This window comes from Vipera ursinii (assembly GCF_947247035.1).
Source record: "Vipera ursinii genome assembly, chromosome: 3".
In the NCBI taxonomy this organism is placed as follows: Eukaryota; Metazoa; Chordata; class Lepidosauria; order Squamata; family Viperidae; genus Vipera; species Vipera ursinii.
The window spans coordinates 5,781,596-5,797,118 of record NC_139516.1 but is presented as its reverse complement, the minus strand read 5'-3'; the positions used below and the strand labels follow the sequence as shown (position 1 = coordinate 5,797,118).

General features: G+C 44.9%; 1 protein-coding gene across 1 annotated transcript in view; it reads right to left on the bottom strand.

The window, feature by feature from the left end:
- Nucleotides 1-6,615: 6,615 nt before the first annotated feature.
- Nucleotides 6,616-15,523, bottom strand: part of OPRL1 (opioid related nociceptin receptor 1) — a gene marked incomplete at both ends in the record, with an annotated part of 36,986 nt that continues 28,078 nt past the window's right edge. Inside the window, 2 exons of the mRNA XM_083360958.1 lie at nucleotides 6,616-7,139; nucleotides 11,730-12,085. Of these exons, the coding sequence (XP_083217084.1) occupies nucleotides 6,616-7,139; nucleotides 11,730-12,085 (880 nt within the window). The remainder of the gene's footprint in view (nucleotides 7,140-11,729; nucleotides 12,086-15,523) is intronic.

Genomic DNA, 15,523 nt, shown 5'->3' with positions numbered 1-15,523 from the left:
TCATCGTGTGATCAGTCTTTGAACAAGATGTTGACTTCCGCACAATTAATCAGCCGTCGAGTCTGCCTCCTGTTCTCTCTCTGAGCTGTACTTTTGAATGTCCCCAGCCCTATGGTTCCCATATAAATGGCAACTCTAATTAAATTGGGAAAAAGGCCTTAAAATTCTCCGCTTCTTCTCCTTTTTCTCTCTCTTCATGTACACAGACAGTCTCCTTCTCAAGAGGATATTTGCCAGCAGATAAATATCTGATCAGCATGGACATCCTATGCAGAAAAAAGTAATTTTTGCAATCATTTACACTAGGGGTCTTCAAACTCGGCCCGTTTATGATTTGTGGACTTCAACTCCCAGAATTCCTCAGCCAGCGTGCCTGGCTGAGGAATTCTGGGAGTTGAAGTCCATGAGCCATAAAAGGGCCGAGTTTGAAGACCCCTGATTTACACTGTAATACGAAGGCTGCATTAAGCGTTTGTAAGTGCCCCGCTCCCTTGGCTGATTGGCAATGAGAAGCTGCCCTCAACGTCTACTTAGTGGCTTATATTAAGGATATCCCTCCTTTCCCACCATCTCTCTAGCCTTTAAAGCACAAATGACTAAACACTCCATATAGCGCAACACTGGTAGAAAATTACTCAGCAAGCACTGCATTCTGACAAATCAGTAACTCACGAGCACTACCATCCTTGGAGAGGTTTAAAGATTCAATGAGTGTCATGGAAACAAGGAAAAGTTGGATGGTCTTTAAAATCTGATTTCAAGCAGATTTGGGCCATAACCCAATCGGCATCACACCAACACAAAACCCCTTTTTGGAAATACTTGTCGTCTTGCTGGTCCCTCGGTGTTGCCTCCATCTCATTCCCATCCCCATAAATGAGACAGGGTCAAGCCATTCTCTCCTGTAGGTGTTGAAGTAGAATTTTTCTGTTTAGTTACACCCAAAGCATGTCAAATCTTTTGAGTTTGGTCACTTTGGAGGAATTTCAGTGCCCAAAGACAGAGGCAGTTGGAGCAGGAGGGGAAATCTCCCACAGAATAACAGAGTTGGAAGGATCCTTCTAGTTCAGGGGTCTTCAAACTGGGCCCTTTTATGACTGGCGGACTTCAACTCCCAGAATTCCTCAGCCAGCGTGGCTAGCTGAGGAACTCTGGGAGTTGAAGTCCGCCAGTCATAAAAGGGCCCAGTTTGAAGACCCCTGTTCTAACCTCCAGCAGGAGACCCTATACCATCTTAGAATCAACAATGGGGCAGCACAACTAATGCTGGGGTTGTTTCCTAGCCACTAAATGATCCGTAGAAAGAACTACAGGTAAGCCAATCCTCGATTTGTAATCACAACTGGGAATTTTGGTCACTAAGCAATGCAGTTATTAAATGAGATATCATAGGAATGACCTGATTTTACAACCATTTTTACCACTTTTCTTTCTGGAAGATGGGATCTTTGGAGCCAAATTTGGGGAAATTCAGAGGCTGAAGAGTGGAGGAAATGAAATTTACTTGTCCAAGAAGACCTGTAGGTGGAATGAAGGACAGCTGATGTCATGACACACTTATTCTCTTGCTTTTGAGAAGATCCAAATTCACCTGAATTAAGTGTACTTCATCAAACTAGCTTCCTTCTCCATCAAATTTGCTTTTGAGAAGATCCAAATTCACCTTAATTAAGTGAACCCCCATCAAACTAGCTTCCTTCTCCATCAAATTTGCTTTTGAGAAGATCCAAATTCACCTGACTTAGGTGGACTCCATCAAACTAGCTTTCTTCTCCATCAAACCAGCTTTCTTCTCCATCCAACCTGCTTTTGAGAAGATCCAAGTTCACCTTAATTAAGTGAACCCCATCAAACTAGCTTCCTTCTCCATCAAACTAGCTTTCTTCTCCATCTAACCTGCTTTTGAGAAGATCCAAATTTACCTGAATTAGGTGGACTCCATCAAACTAGCTTCCATACTTCTCCATCAAACTAGCACAGCTTCTGGGGAATGTCATTCAGGAGTTGACAGATCAGACCCATCCCAACTCATTAGAAATTTAATCTAATTGGAGATTTCTAAGGTTCTGGACATGGTAGACTTCTCAGAGCAATCATTGCCTTTTGCCTTCCAGAAAATGAACCTCTCTCAAACCCAACATTGACCATTCTTGAAACATGGGTCAAGAGGTTGAGCTTCTGTTTCTCCCTTCCCATCACATTTTAGCCATGTCGGAAGTTGCTCCATATCTCATTAGCCTTGTTCCTGAAGCCCCTGAAAAAAAAGGAGACTCACAAAACACAGCAGCTTGCGGTCCTAAGGGTAGACAGGAAATGTTGGGACTTCCAGGAAAATCAACATGTTAAATGCATGTGCGTATGTATATATGTATATATGTATTTCATATATATATATGTAAAGGTAAAGGTGCCCCCGCACATGCGTGCTAGTCGTTTCCGACTCTAGGGGCTGGTGCTCATCTCCGTTTCAAAGCCGAAGAGCCACTGCTTGTCCGAGGACGTATCCGTGGTCATGTGGCCGGCATGACTAGACGCCAAAGGCACACGGAACACTGTTACCTTCTTACCGTAGTGGTCCTTATTTTTCTACTTGCATTTTTTACGTGCTTTCGAACTGCTAGGTTGGCAGAAGCTGGGACGAGTAACAGGTGCTCACTCTGCTACGCGGCACTCGGGATTCGACCCGCCAAACTGCCGACCTTCTGATCGACAAGCTCAGCATCCTAACCCACTGAGCCACCGCGTCCCATATATATATATATATATATATATATATATATATATATATATATATATATATATATATATATATATGTATATGTATATGTATATGTATATGTATATGTATATGTGTATGTGTATGTGTATGTGTATGTGTATGTGTATGTGTATGTGTATATGTATATGTATATGTATGTGTGTGTGTGTGTGTGTGTGTGTGTGTGTATATATGTGTGTGTGTATATATATATATATATATATATATATATATATGTGTGTGTGTGTGTGTGTGTGTGTGTGTGTGTGTGTGTGTATATATGTATATATATACTGTATATATACACTGTATATGTATGTGCGTATATGTGTGATCATGAATTTCTGGTTATAAGAAACATTTTCCATAAAACAAGTCTGTACAATCAGCAGCACTCAGAGGAAGAAAAGACTTTGCTTTTTGTCTGAAATCAGATCTGAAGAGCTTGTTTTCTTTCGCTCGGTGAAATTTCAGTCTTCATTCTTCACAACCTTTTTTTTTTAGAAAAAAAGAAGAAAAAATCCACTCTCCCCAGGCACGATAATGAAAAAAAAATTTTTTTTCTTGTTTTCTCAGGCACACTAAGACCCAAGCTCTGCGTTTCACACCAATATTGTTAATCAACATTCATAGCTGCTTTTTGCAAAGGAGGCGAAGCCACTGAAGGAGGAACACTTCATCAGGAAGAAGAGTTTTGTTTTTCTGGGTTTCCGCCCCCCCCCCCCACCTATCGGCTGAATCTCTTCCTGGCGAGATGTGGACACGGGTTTCACCGTGCACCAAGGTGGCTAGAGTTGGCGCCACTTCTCTCCATCACTCATAGACTCGGAGGCTGGAAGGGACTTTGGAGGTCATCTAGTCCAAGCAGGAGAGCTTTTCCCATTCTTGGACAGCTGGTTGTCCAATCTTTTCTTTAAAAAAAAAATCCAGTGATGGACCACCCACAACTTCTGGAGACAAGTCGTTCCATTGATTCATTGTTCTCACTGTCAGGAAACTTCTCCCTACTTCTAGGTTGGATCTCCCACTGAGGAGCTTCTTTCTACCCATTGCTTCTTATCCTGCTCTCGGGAGCTATGGAGAATAAACTGGCCCCCTCTTCTCTGTGACAGCCCCCCCCCCCAAGTAATTGGAAGATGCTCTCATGTCACTCTTAAACCTTCTAGACATACCTAGTTCCCTGAGCCATTCATTGCACAATTTAGCCTCCAGATCCCTTATCCTCTTTGTTGCTCTTCTCCGCATTCTTTCTACGGCCTCAGCATCTTTATTTTTTTTTAAATTTTCTTTCTTTTCAGCATCTTTTTCCCCCCTCTTCATCCTCCTTGTTGTCTTCCTGTTTTCTTTCCAGCATGGGGCATTTTTAGCAACTATGCTACCCAGGGCTTTTTTTCTCATAGAACGCTCAGAACGGAGTTCCAGCACCTTTTTGGGATGGAACCTTGCAGGATAGGCAAGCCAGGTTGTATGATACACATATCCCGGCACCTTTTTCTTATACAAAAAAAGCACTGATGCTACCATTGCAACGAAGAAGGCAACTTGCTTCTGGGAAACTTCTGCAGAACTTCTTTTGCCCTTCGACTTGAAGATATGCAGAGATGTCTCCACCCACAAATCAGGTGGACTTTCTCTGAAAAGTCCTCTGGGCCTCCTTTCCTTGACAGGAGGAAATGGTCACCGAGAGAAGGACCAATGAGAAGAAATGCAGGAACGATGAGAACAGCATTAAGTGGAACTCGTTGTAGTGAGCTATTTTCGCTAGTCAGTCACAGCAAAGGATGTGATCATTGGACCTTTCTGCTGGTCCATCTGTTGAAGGCTGCTAAGATCTGGCACAACTACAGAAAGACTGCAAAGAGGCAAAGATCAGGACCAACGCACTCTACAAGTGGTACAGCAAAACCGGTGAAGAGGCAGAAAGATATGTCTTCCTCACCCGGTGATCCACTGGATCTAAACACCAACCCATGCAACTTTTCCACACTTAAGCTCTGAACCGCGCCGCCTTGGGAAGCTGCTTTTCATTGTAGGAAAATAAATAAGAAAGTATGCAAAAAAGTTTGGTTGGGGGTTTCGTTTTGTTTTTTGGTCAGTGGATCTGCCCCAAACATTAATTTATACAAGTCTCTCTAAAGAATTTGCAACCATCAATCAAGAAAAAAACATCTTGATCTCTGAGCACTTTCCTGGGGGAGGAGAAGAGAAGACCAAATCCATTTCCATTTATTTTGCAAAGCGTTGCGACACACGCAGCTGCAACGTGTGTATTTCTGTAAGCTGAAACCTGGCGTGCCAGCTCTATAGACTCTCCCTCTTCACCACAAGTCTACCTGCACATTCCAAATCATGGAGCTGTAGAACAGGAGGACAATCTGCCCCCCACCCCAAAGAGCAAGGGCTTCTGGCTGTTGAGAAAGGAATAGTAAGTTTGAACGGAACCGAGCTTGTTTTTCCTCATCTGGTACTTAGGAGTCAGCACAGTTCATTTTAATAGTCTACTTTCATCCCTTTATCCACACAAAAGGGCCGTGCTTGTTCTTTCCCACCTACTTGAAAAACTCTAATCAGCTCAATGCGTCATCTTATATTTCTTCCAGAAACCCTGAATTGAAAAAAGCAGGGTTTGAGAAGGGTCGTCCTTAAATCCACCCACTTCTGGAACGCCTAATTTTTAATCCCTTGATCTGATTGCCAGCATCAACCACTTGCAATTGTCCCACTTCACATCCGATTAAGATGTGACTAAGATTAAAGGTCCCTCCCAATCCAGGTGAAGAGTACATCCAGGTGAAGAAAATCCAGGTGAGTCTTTTGCCAAGCAGAGAAAGAAGCACAAGGGATTACTTTCCCCAGCTTGGTCGCTGTAGAGGATCTGGATCCTGCAGCTGCATACAACTGTCTATCCGTGTTTGAAGAGTCACTGATTTCAGAATTTGGACTCTCCTATGAAAGAATGTTGTTACAGCTTACCCAGCCACCAAAGAGAGTTGTCTTCAAAAATTACGCCAGTTCAACGCCTGCGAGAAAATCCCTCTAGGCCTCTGTTGTTTGGAAAACAGCCCTAAAAACAAACTTCCAAAAAACCCACCCTTCTCTATTTTTCACTTTTCTTTGGCCCAAGGATTCCGGTGAACATTAGTTTCAGACTCTTTCCGGTGCTACCTACAATTTGTGAGGCTGTCCAAGCCACTAAAGTGCGCAAAAATGCACACTGTGACTCTTTCAGTTCTTTGCCGCTAAGTTGTTGACAAGGATGTCCAGGTTTTTGCTGTGAATCTCTAGCCGTGGCTTGATATGTGCAAAACTCGCAGAATCAACGGTGCTGACAGAAAGTATGAACGATTCTAGGCAAGGTGTTAACGGCGACACCGCCGAGTCTCATTTGTAGATGTTGACATGGAGTCTCAATGTTAGGGTCTTCTATCAGCACATTTGTCATCTTTTCCCACTTCATGAGTGTCTTTTCTCGACAGGCACACACAGCACACAAGCACACACACACACACACACACACACACACACACACAGAAACGCAGGTTTAAGGAGGAAAAGTCTGAATAACTACACGTCTGTCAACACAGAACTCCAGAAATTTGTCACCTGAATGTATCTTGGAGTTCAAACTCCGATACAATCGTCAAAGATGAAGAAGCATTGAATTCTTGCTTCCCGCTGACTCACTTCGCAAAACGGTGGGAGTGAGGCTTTAAAACGTTCCAGTTCCCCATGGGTCTCCAATCCTGGGTCAAGACAAAGAGCCACGATCTTCAAAGAGCCGTGATCTGCGTTAGCTCTGACGTCGGCGTGGTTGGGCTCTGCTGACTGACAGGAACCATGGGGAGTTCCACGCCTAGTCATGCCGGATTGTTAGTCCCGTCGGAGTTCTTGCAGGCGTAGGCCACATCCTTGGCGATGCTACACATGCGATTGGACATCTGAAGCTCCTTCCTGAAGGCCGACGGGAAGCAGAACTTCTTGAAGCACGTCTTGAAGTTCTCGTCAAGGAACGCGTAGAGAACAGGGTTCAGGCAGCTGTTGGTGTAGCCCAAAGCAGTGCAAAAGTACAAGATGGATAAACTGAGTTCATTATCGGCCTTGGCTCCAAGACTTCGGACCAGGACAAAGATATGAACAGGGGTCCAGCAGATGATGAAGACGGCCACCACGATGAAAACCAACCGAGCGATGCGCCGGAGATTCCTGTCCTTCTCCTTTGATCCAGAGAGGACCCGGACATTTTTCAGGCGCCTGATCATGAGGCTGTAGCAGATGGTGATCACCATCACCGGGATCATGAAGGAGAAAAGAAAAATGCAGATTCCAAAAATGGGTTCCCAATAGTCCTCAGGTTCAGGAAGTCTAATGAGACAGTCAATTTCTGCAGGAGCAAAGAAACACAAATGAATAATGTGGTTGGAAGCAATGGTGCTATTTTTTCATGGTGTATCAACCTTTCTCATATAGCAGTCCTCAATTTACGACAGAATAACAGTGTTGGAAGGGACCTTGCAGGTCTTTTAGTCCAACCCCCTGCTCAAGCAGATAACCCTATAACATTTCAGACACATGGTTATCCAATCTCTTAAAAAAGCTCCCATATTGGAGCACCCATAACTTCTGAAGGCAAGTTGTCCTCACTGCCAGGAAATTCCTCCATAAGTTCCAGGTTGCTTCTCTCCTTGATTAGATTCCATCCGGTGCCTTCTGGTGCTTTGGAGAATAGGTTGACTCCCTCTTATTTGTGGCAGCACCTCAACTATTGGAACACTGATATCATGTCACCCCTAGTCCTTCTTTTCATTAAACTAGACATACCCAGTTCTGGCAACCGTTCTTCATATGACCATATTTGAATCAGTCATTAAGTGATTTTACCACATCATTTTGCCATGGACATTAAACAAATCCAGCTTTCCCCATTGACTTTGCTTATTGGAAGCTGGCTGGGAAAGTCACAAATGAAGATCACAGGACCCTGGAATGCTACAACTGTCATCAATCAATCAGAATAAAGCTGGAAGTGACCTTGGAGGTAAGAATAGAATAGAATAGAATAGAATAGAATAGAATAGAATAGAATAGAATAGAATAGAATAGAATAGAATAGAATAGAATAGAATAGAATAGAATAGAATAGAATAGAATAGAATAGAATAGAATAGAATAGAATTACAGGATAGGATAGGATAGGATAGGATAGGATAGGATAGGATAGGATAGGATAGGATAGGATAGGATAGGAGTTGGAGGGGACTTTGGAGGTCTTCTAGTCCAACCCCCTGCTCAGGCAGAAAACCCTTTACCATTTCAGACAAATGGCTGTCCAGTCTCTTCTTAAAAACTTCCAATATTGGAGCATTCACCGCTTCTGGAGGCAGGTTGTTCCACTGGTTAATTGTTCTCACAGTCAGGAAGTTTCTCCTTAGTTCCAGGTTGCTTCTCTCCTTGATTAGTTTGCATCCATTGCTTCTTCTCCTGCTTTCAGGTGCTTTGGAGAATAACTTGACTCCCTCTTCTTTGGGGCAGCCCCTGAGATATTGGAACACTGCTATCATGTCCCCCCTCTTTCCTTCTCTTCATTAAACTAGACATACCCAATTCCAGCAATCATTGTTCATATGTTTGAGCCTCCAGTGACTTAATCATCTTTGTTGCTCTTCTCTGCACTCTTTCTAGAATCTCAACATCTTTTTTACATTGTGGCAACCAAAACCGGATGCAATATTCCATGCGTGGCCTTACCAAGGCGTTATAAAATGGCATTAACACCTCATGTGATCTTGTTTTCCTCTGTTAATGCAGGAAGATTCTCTAATTGGGATCATCAGATCCATCAGCACCTTCACAATCACGTGAGCGCTTGACTTAATGGCTGCCACCACTCTCGACAGGAATGGGCAGGAAATCTCACTGCTCTGTGAAATGGACCTTGAGCTGTTTCTGCTTTCTGACGATGGTCAGTTTGACCTCTAAAGACAACAATGGGTTGGATAAAATGCCTAATCATTTGGCATGATAGCCTGAGCAGCATGTTACAAAGCAGGGGTCTTCCAACCTGGCCCTTTTATGACTCGTGGACTTCAACTCCAGAATTCCCACAGCCAGCATGCTTGGCTCAGGAATTCTGGGAGTTGAAGTCCACGAGTGATAAAAGAGCCAAGGTTGCCTACCCTGACCTAAACCTAAATCGAAACTATCTGCATTTATGTAAAGCAGGGGGTCTTCAAACTTGGCCCTTGGCGCTCTCCTCACGGTGCCAAGAGGCTGAGCCAGGTCGTAGAAATCCCAAAACAAGCGCAACGCTGCCCAGCCCCCAGCCTGCCTGGTTTTGGCAGGCAGTGGGGGCGCTCTCGGGTTTCGGCAGGTAACGGGGCGCTCTCCTCACAGCGCCGAGAGGCTGAGCCAGGCGGTGCAAAGCTTTGCACCTTGCTGCCTGCTGAAACCGGGCAGGCTGGGGGCTAGGGAGCACTGCACTTCTCTTCAGATTTGCGCCACCCTGCTCAGCTCTTGGCGCTGTGAGGTGAGCGCCCCGCTGCCGGCTTAAACCGGGCAGGCTGGGAGCTGGGTGGTGTCGTGCTTCTTTTGGGATTTGCCCCCGCCTGGCTCAGCCTCTCGGCGCTGTGAGGAGAGTGCCCCGTTACCTGCCGAAACCAGGCAGGCTGGGGTCTGGACAGCGTCACGCTTCTTTTTGGATTCGCGCCGTTAATCTCAGCCTCTTAGCATTGTGAGGAGAGCGCCCCTCTGCCTGCCGAAACTCCTCCCCCGGAGCGCATCAAGCCAGATATGTGAACTAGGTGAGTGCCATTTGCTGGCCACTTCCAAGCGATGGTGCATTTCTTCATTCCTCACAAAGGGTGATGCCTCCCCAGGGCGCGGCCAGTGGGCAGGGCCAACGCAGCAGGGGCTGGACCCTCGCTGTTTCCAGATGGCCTTGTGGAGCTAAGACTGAATGCATTTCAGCATAGATGGCCACCACAAAATTGTACATTGGCTCCCGGCTGGCCTGGGCTGGGGCCAAGGCAGCGGGGGCCGTTCCCTCACTGTTCCCAGGATGGCTTCGCAGGCCACATGAAACCGCTTCATGGGCCATATCCGGGCCACGGGCCTTGTGTTTGACACATCTGGAATAGGTGAACAACCAGTTCTCTGCGTGGATGCTGCTTCCGGAAGTCCATTCTCAGCCTGGGGAACAAAAAATTAGCTACCCGTTCTGCTGAACGGGTGCAAACTGGCTGAATCCCACCTACCTACCTACCTATCTATCTATCTATCTATCTATCTATCTATCTATCTATCTATCTATCTATCCATCCAGTGGTGGGATTCAAATAGGTGAACAACCAGTTCTCTGCATGGATGCCGCTTCCGGAAATCCATTCTGGGGCCTGGGCAACAAAAAATTAGCTACCAGTTCTACCGAACTGGTGCAAACCGGCTGAATCCCACCACTCTATCTATCTATCTATCTATCTATCTATCTATCTATCTATCTATCTATCTATCTATCTATCTATCTATCTATCTACCTACCTACCTACCTACCTACCTACCTACCTATCTATCTATCTATCTATCTATCTATCTATCTATCTATCTATCTATCTATCTATCTATCTATCTATCTATCATCTATTTATCTATCCAGTGGTGGGATTCAAATAGGTGTACAACCAGTTATCCGCGCGGATGCAGCGTCCACTGACCTATACTGCATAGAAAAGAATAGAAAAGACAAGGACTCTCTGGAGCGTGACTTCCATTCTTGTATCAGATGTTGGGACACCAGTGTGCAAAGGCAGGGTTTGTGCAAGGACATTACGACAAACATGTCGTCCTGCTGGATGGCGGCAGATGTCACTGGCTCCTTCTGAGGCCTCATCTGCTGTATGGGGGCCAGGTTTAGCTAATATCCTAGCCAAGGCTTAATCCTCTGAAGACTTTTATCTACCAAGCTTTGGGCTTTAACACAGCACCGACATTCATATCCGTTCTGCACATTTTCCTGGAAACCTGAGTGATATGTCAAGGGTGCTATTAAAACGGCAGGCGAAGCCATGTAAGCTCGGGATTAGTCAGAGCTCTTTCTCACTCGGCAGTTAGGAAAGGAATCGTGGGCCCTGCGTGTTTCGCAGGCAGGCAGGCAATTGGAAGAAGGATGCTTGAAGGAAGGAAAGAGATGGGAGGGAGGGAGGGAGGGAGGAAGGAAGGAAGGAAGGAAGGAAGGAAGGAAGGAAGGAAGGAAGGAAGGAAGGAAATGGTAGGAGGAAGGAAAAAGTAGGAGGAAGAAGGAAGGAAGGAAGGAGATGTGAAGGAAAAAATGAAGGAAATGGAATGGAAGGATGGAAATGGGAAGGAAGGAAGGAAGGAAGGAAGGAAGGAAGGAAGGAAGGAAGGAAGGAAGGAATGGAGGAAGTGGTAGAAGGAAGGAAAAAGTAGGAGGAAGAAGGAAGGAAGGAGATGTGAAGGAAAAAATGAAGGAACTGGAATGGAAGGAAGGAAGGAAGGAAGGAAAAAGTAAGCTTGTGAGGAAGAAGGAAGGAAGGAGATGTGAAGAAAAAAATGGAATGGAAGGAAGGAATTTGGAAGGAAGGTGGGAGGGAGAAAAGAAGGAAGGAAGGAAGGAAGGAAGGAAGGAAGGAAGGAAGGAAGGAAGGAAGGAAGGAAGGAAGGAATTTTCTTTGTACGGAAAAACGAACTGATATTTCAAAAGGAATATTTTTAAGAAACTTGATATGTGCTTTTTGAACCGTAGAAGTAAGTATCCAGGCTATTATACTAGACTTTTAGCTCTGAGTGTCATCTTTTCTATCCGATGACTGAGCTACGATTGAGAAACATTCCCCTATTTTACATCAGGTGTCGTCTTAGGCACGGCTGGGGAAACTGGACCAGATTCAGAGGGTTGTTTGTTTTTATTCTTAGATTAAAGACAACCCACCCAACCCTTCTCCATTTTCACGTTTCTCACCGTCGTTTTCTCTCTCCGTGGAGCCCATCACCATGACCGGGATGCCAAAGACAGAAGCCAACGCCCAGATGCCGATGTTGACCACTTTGGCCTTGTGAGGGGTACGGATGTCCAGGGCCTTGATGGGATGGCAGATGGCGATGTAGCGGTCCACGCTCATCATAGTCAGGGTGAAGGTGCTGGTGAACATGTTGTAGTAGTCAATGGAGATGGCAATCTTGCAGAGGGCGTTTCCAAAGGGCCAGGAGCCCATGAAGGTATCCGTGCCTTGGAAAGGTAAGGTCATGAGGCACAAGGTGTCAGCTAAGGCCAGGTTGAAGATGTAGATGTTGGTGGCCGTCTTCATCTTGGTGAATCTAGAGAGCAAGGAAGAAACACAAAGGAGAAGGGACTGAAGGTAACTGTGCTCCACATCCAATCCTTCGGGGGGACATTTTCCAGCATTTCCAAATTCCACTCGTTCAAAACTGGCTTCTTTTAGGACAGAAGAACAGAGTTGGAAAAGATCCTGGAGGCCATCTAGACCAACCCCCTGCTCAAGCAGGAAACCCTATACAATTTCAGACAAATGGCGGTCCGATCTCCTCTTTAAAACCTCCAGTGTTTGAAGTACAATGAAATACCAAGTCATGTATTGATCAAAAAAGAGGAGGAGGAGGAGGGGGAGGAGGAAGAGGAGGAGGAGGAGGAGGAGGAGGAGGAGGAGGAGGAGGAGGAGGAGGAGGAGGAGGAGAACTGAGCTTGGTTGTTTTCTTGCAGATGTTTCATGACCAAACTATGTAATATCATCAGTGCTACAAGGGAGTGGGGTTTGCTCTCTATATACAAGTAGCTTGCCCTGTATATATGTATTGGTGGGATTGATTGATGGATTGATGGATGGATGGATTGATTTTCCAACTGCCCATCTCACATATGTGATTCTGGGCAGCTTACAAGGTTAAAAAAAAAAGAAAGAAAGAAAAACTACCATTTAGCAATATTTTTGAGCAGGAACTGGACGAAATAATAATGTATGGCATATAAGATTTCCACCACCCCCACCTTCTAACATGGTACTTTTTATTCTCCATAACACATTTTACAGACCATAGCAAATAGATTTATGCCAGTGAGAATAGATTTCCGTTTCCACTGAAAGCTTTCTTAATTGTCTAGAACATTTCTGCATAATGACACATTAAACAGAATATCTTAACTACGGCTTTGCGAAAACGTCATTTCTCACTTTTGCCAGACTGTTTCCAAATGATTAACAAGCCGCAGCTAAAAGTGGAAGGACGAAGAGGATACAGGGTGAACTGTATCCCGGTCACCTTTTTCTGTCACCTGCCCTAAATAATTATAATGAATATGGACCCGGGTCCTTTGTCTCTTTGCAAGAATTGCAAAAAGTCACAGGAAGCAAGCTGATTATTCAACCTGGATACATCAACAGTGAATGGACCTACACTCAGTATACAATGAGCGGGTTTCCAGATCTCTTCTTCTGACTATACTGTAGGTAGTCCTTGACTTAAGATCAGTCACTTAGCAACTGTTGGAAGGTATGACACCGTGGTGGTGAACCTATGGTACACGTGCCACAGGTGGCACGCAGAGCCCTGTCTGTCGGCACGTGCACCATCGCCCCAGTCCTAGGCCTTCAGCTGGGTTTTGTAAAACATTTTCGCTTTAGACCTTCGCCGCCGTGTGCAAAGAAAAAAAAAAGTTCAATCAATCAATTTCAACTTCTTGCAGGAACAAAAAAAGATCTCGCAAAGTTGAAATTGATTGACTGAACTTGGTAAGGCCACACCTGGAATACTGCATCCAGTTTTGGTCACCACGATGTAAAAAAGATGTTGAGACTCTAGAAAGGGTACAGAGAAGAGCAACAAAGACGGTCGGGGGACTGGAGGCTAAAACATATAGGGAACGGTTGCTGAATTGGGTATGTGTAGTTTAATGAAGAGAAGGGTGTGGGGTGACATGATAGCAGTGTTCCAATATCTCAGGGGCTGCCCCAAAGAAGAGGGAGTCAAGCTATTCTCCAAAGTACCTGAAGGCAGGACAAGCTGGCTCAGGAATTGTGGGAGTTGAAGTCCATGAGTCATAAAAGAGCTGAGGTTGCCTACCCCTGGTATAGGTTCTCCTGCTTGAGCAGGGGGCTGGACTAGAAGACCTCCAAGATCCCTTCCAGCTTCTATTCTATTCTATTCTATTCTATTCTATTCTATTCTATTCTATTCTATTCTATTCTATTCTATTCTATTCTATTCTATTCTATTCTATTCTATTCTATTCTATTCTATTCTATTCCAGAAGACAGGAGGAAGACAGCAGGTTAACAGCCTTAGTCATCTCTGTACCATAACAAGCTAACTTCAGTGACAGTCTTAGTCAGGGTTAGCATATTTGGGGCAATGTGCTTCAGAAGCCCAGCTCTCCTGTCAATGGCAATGCTATTCTGTGCAAGCTAAAACCACTAATCTATTCTAGAGGTTACCTTGCAAGCTTATATACTGTTGCCTGCATCACATCAGTTGGGAATTTCTTCCAACATACTGACACACCCTCCAGATTCACGATTCCCCCATGAAGCAATTTACATCTGGGCTTCTCATTTATTGAAGCCTGAAACGGTGAGAAACCTCCGAGTAATAGCTACTAAGTGTTACGATGAAATGATGGCTCTCGAGGAAAACATATGAAACTACACCATCCCAAGAAATTCTAGGTTTGTAGGAGGAGGGAGAGAGAGAAGGAGAGAGGGAAGGAAGGAAGGAAAGAGGGAGAAAGAGAGACAGGGAGATAGGAAGGAAGGAAGGAAGGAAGGAAGGAAGGAAGGAAGGAAGGAAGGAAGGAAGGAAGGAAGGGAGGGAGGGAGGGAGGGAATGAAGAGAGGGAGAAATAGAGAGAGTGAGATGAGAAGGGAGGGAGGGAGAGATGGAGGGGGAGGGGAGGGAGAGGAAGGAAGGAAGGAGAGGAAAGGGAAAAGAAAAGAAGGAGAGAGGGAGGAAAGGAGGGAGGGGGAAGGAGAGAGAGTGAGATGAGAAGGGAGGGGAGGGAGAGACGGGGAGGGGAGGGAGAGGAAGGAAGGAGAGGAAAGGGAAAAAGGAAAAGGAGAGAGGGAGGAAAGGAGGGAGGGGGAGACAGAGATGGGAAGGGAGGGAGGGAAGGCAGGAAAGAGAAAGAAAGAAAGAAAGAAAGAAAGAAAGAAAGAAAGAAAGAAGAAAGAAAGAAAGAAAGAAAGAAGAAAGAAAGAAGAGAGAGAGAGAGAGAAGAAAGAAAGAAGAAAGAAAGAAAGAAAGAAAGAAAGAAAGAAAGAAGAAGAAAGAAAGAAAGAAAGAAAGAAAGAAAGAAAGCTTAAGACTAAAAAAAATAGCCATCCTCTCCAAGACCTGTGGTGAGCTTATGGAAAGCTCCAGCACAGAAATGTCCCCATCAAACTCTGATTGCCTCTGTGCCATCGTTTTTATTTATTTTTTTATTTATTTATTTATTTATTTATTTATTTATTTATTTATTTATTTATTTATTTATTTATTTAAATCCCATTTATAACCCGCCCTTTCTCCGAAGACTCAGGGCGGCTTACAATTTAAGCACAAACCAATTAGACTCCTGGCCCCCCACACAGCTCCAGGAGAAAAATGTGGAGCCCTTGCAGGAAGCCCTGTAACCCTGAGGCTCCAAAGCTGGCCATCTCGACTGCAGAGACTCTAGCCCAGGGGTAAGGCAACCTCGGCTCTTTTATGACTCGTGGACTTCAACTCCCAGAATTCCTGAGCCAGCATGGCTCAGCTTGGAAA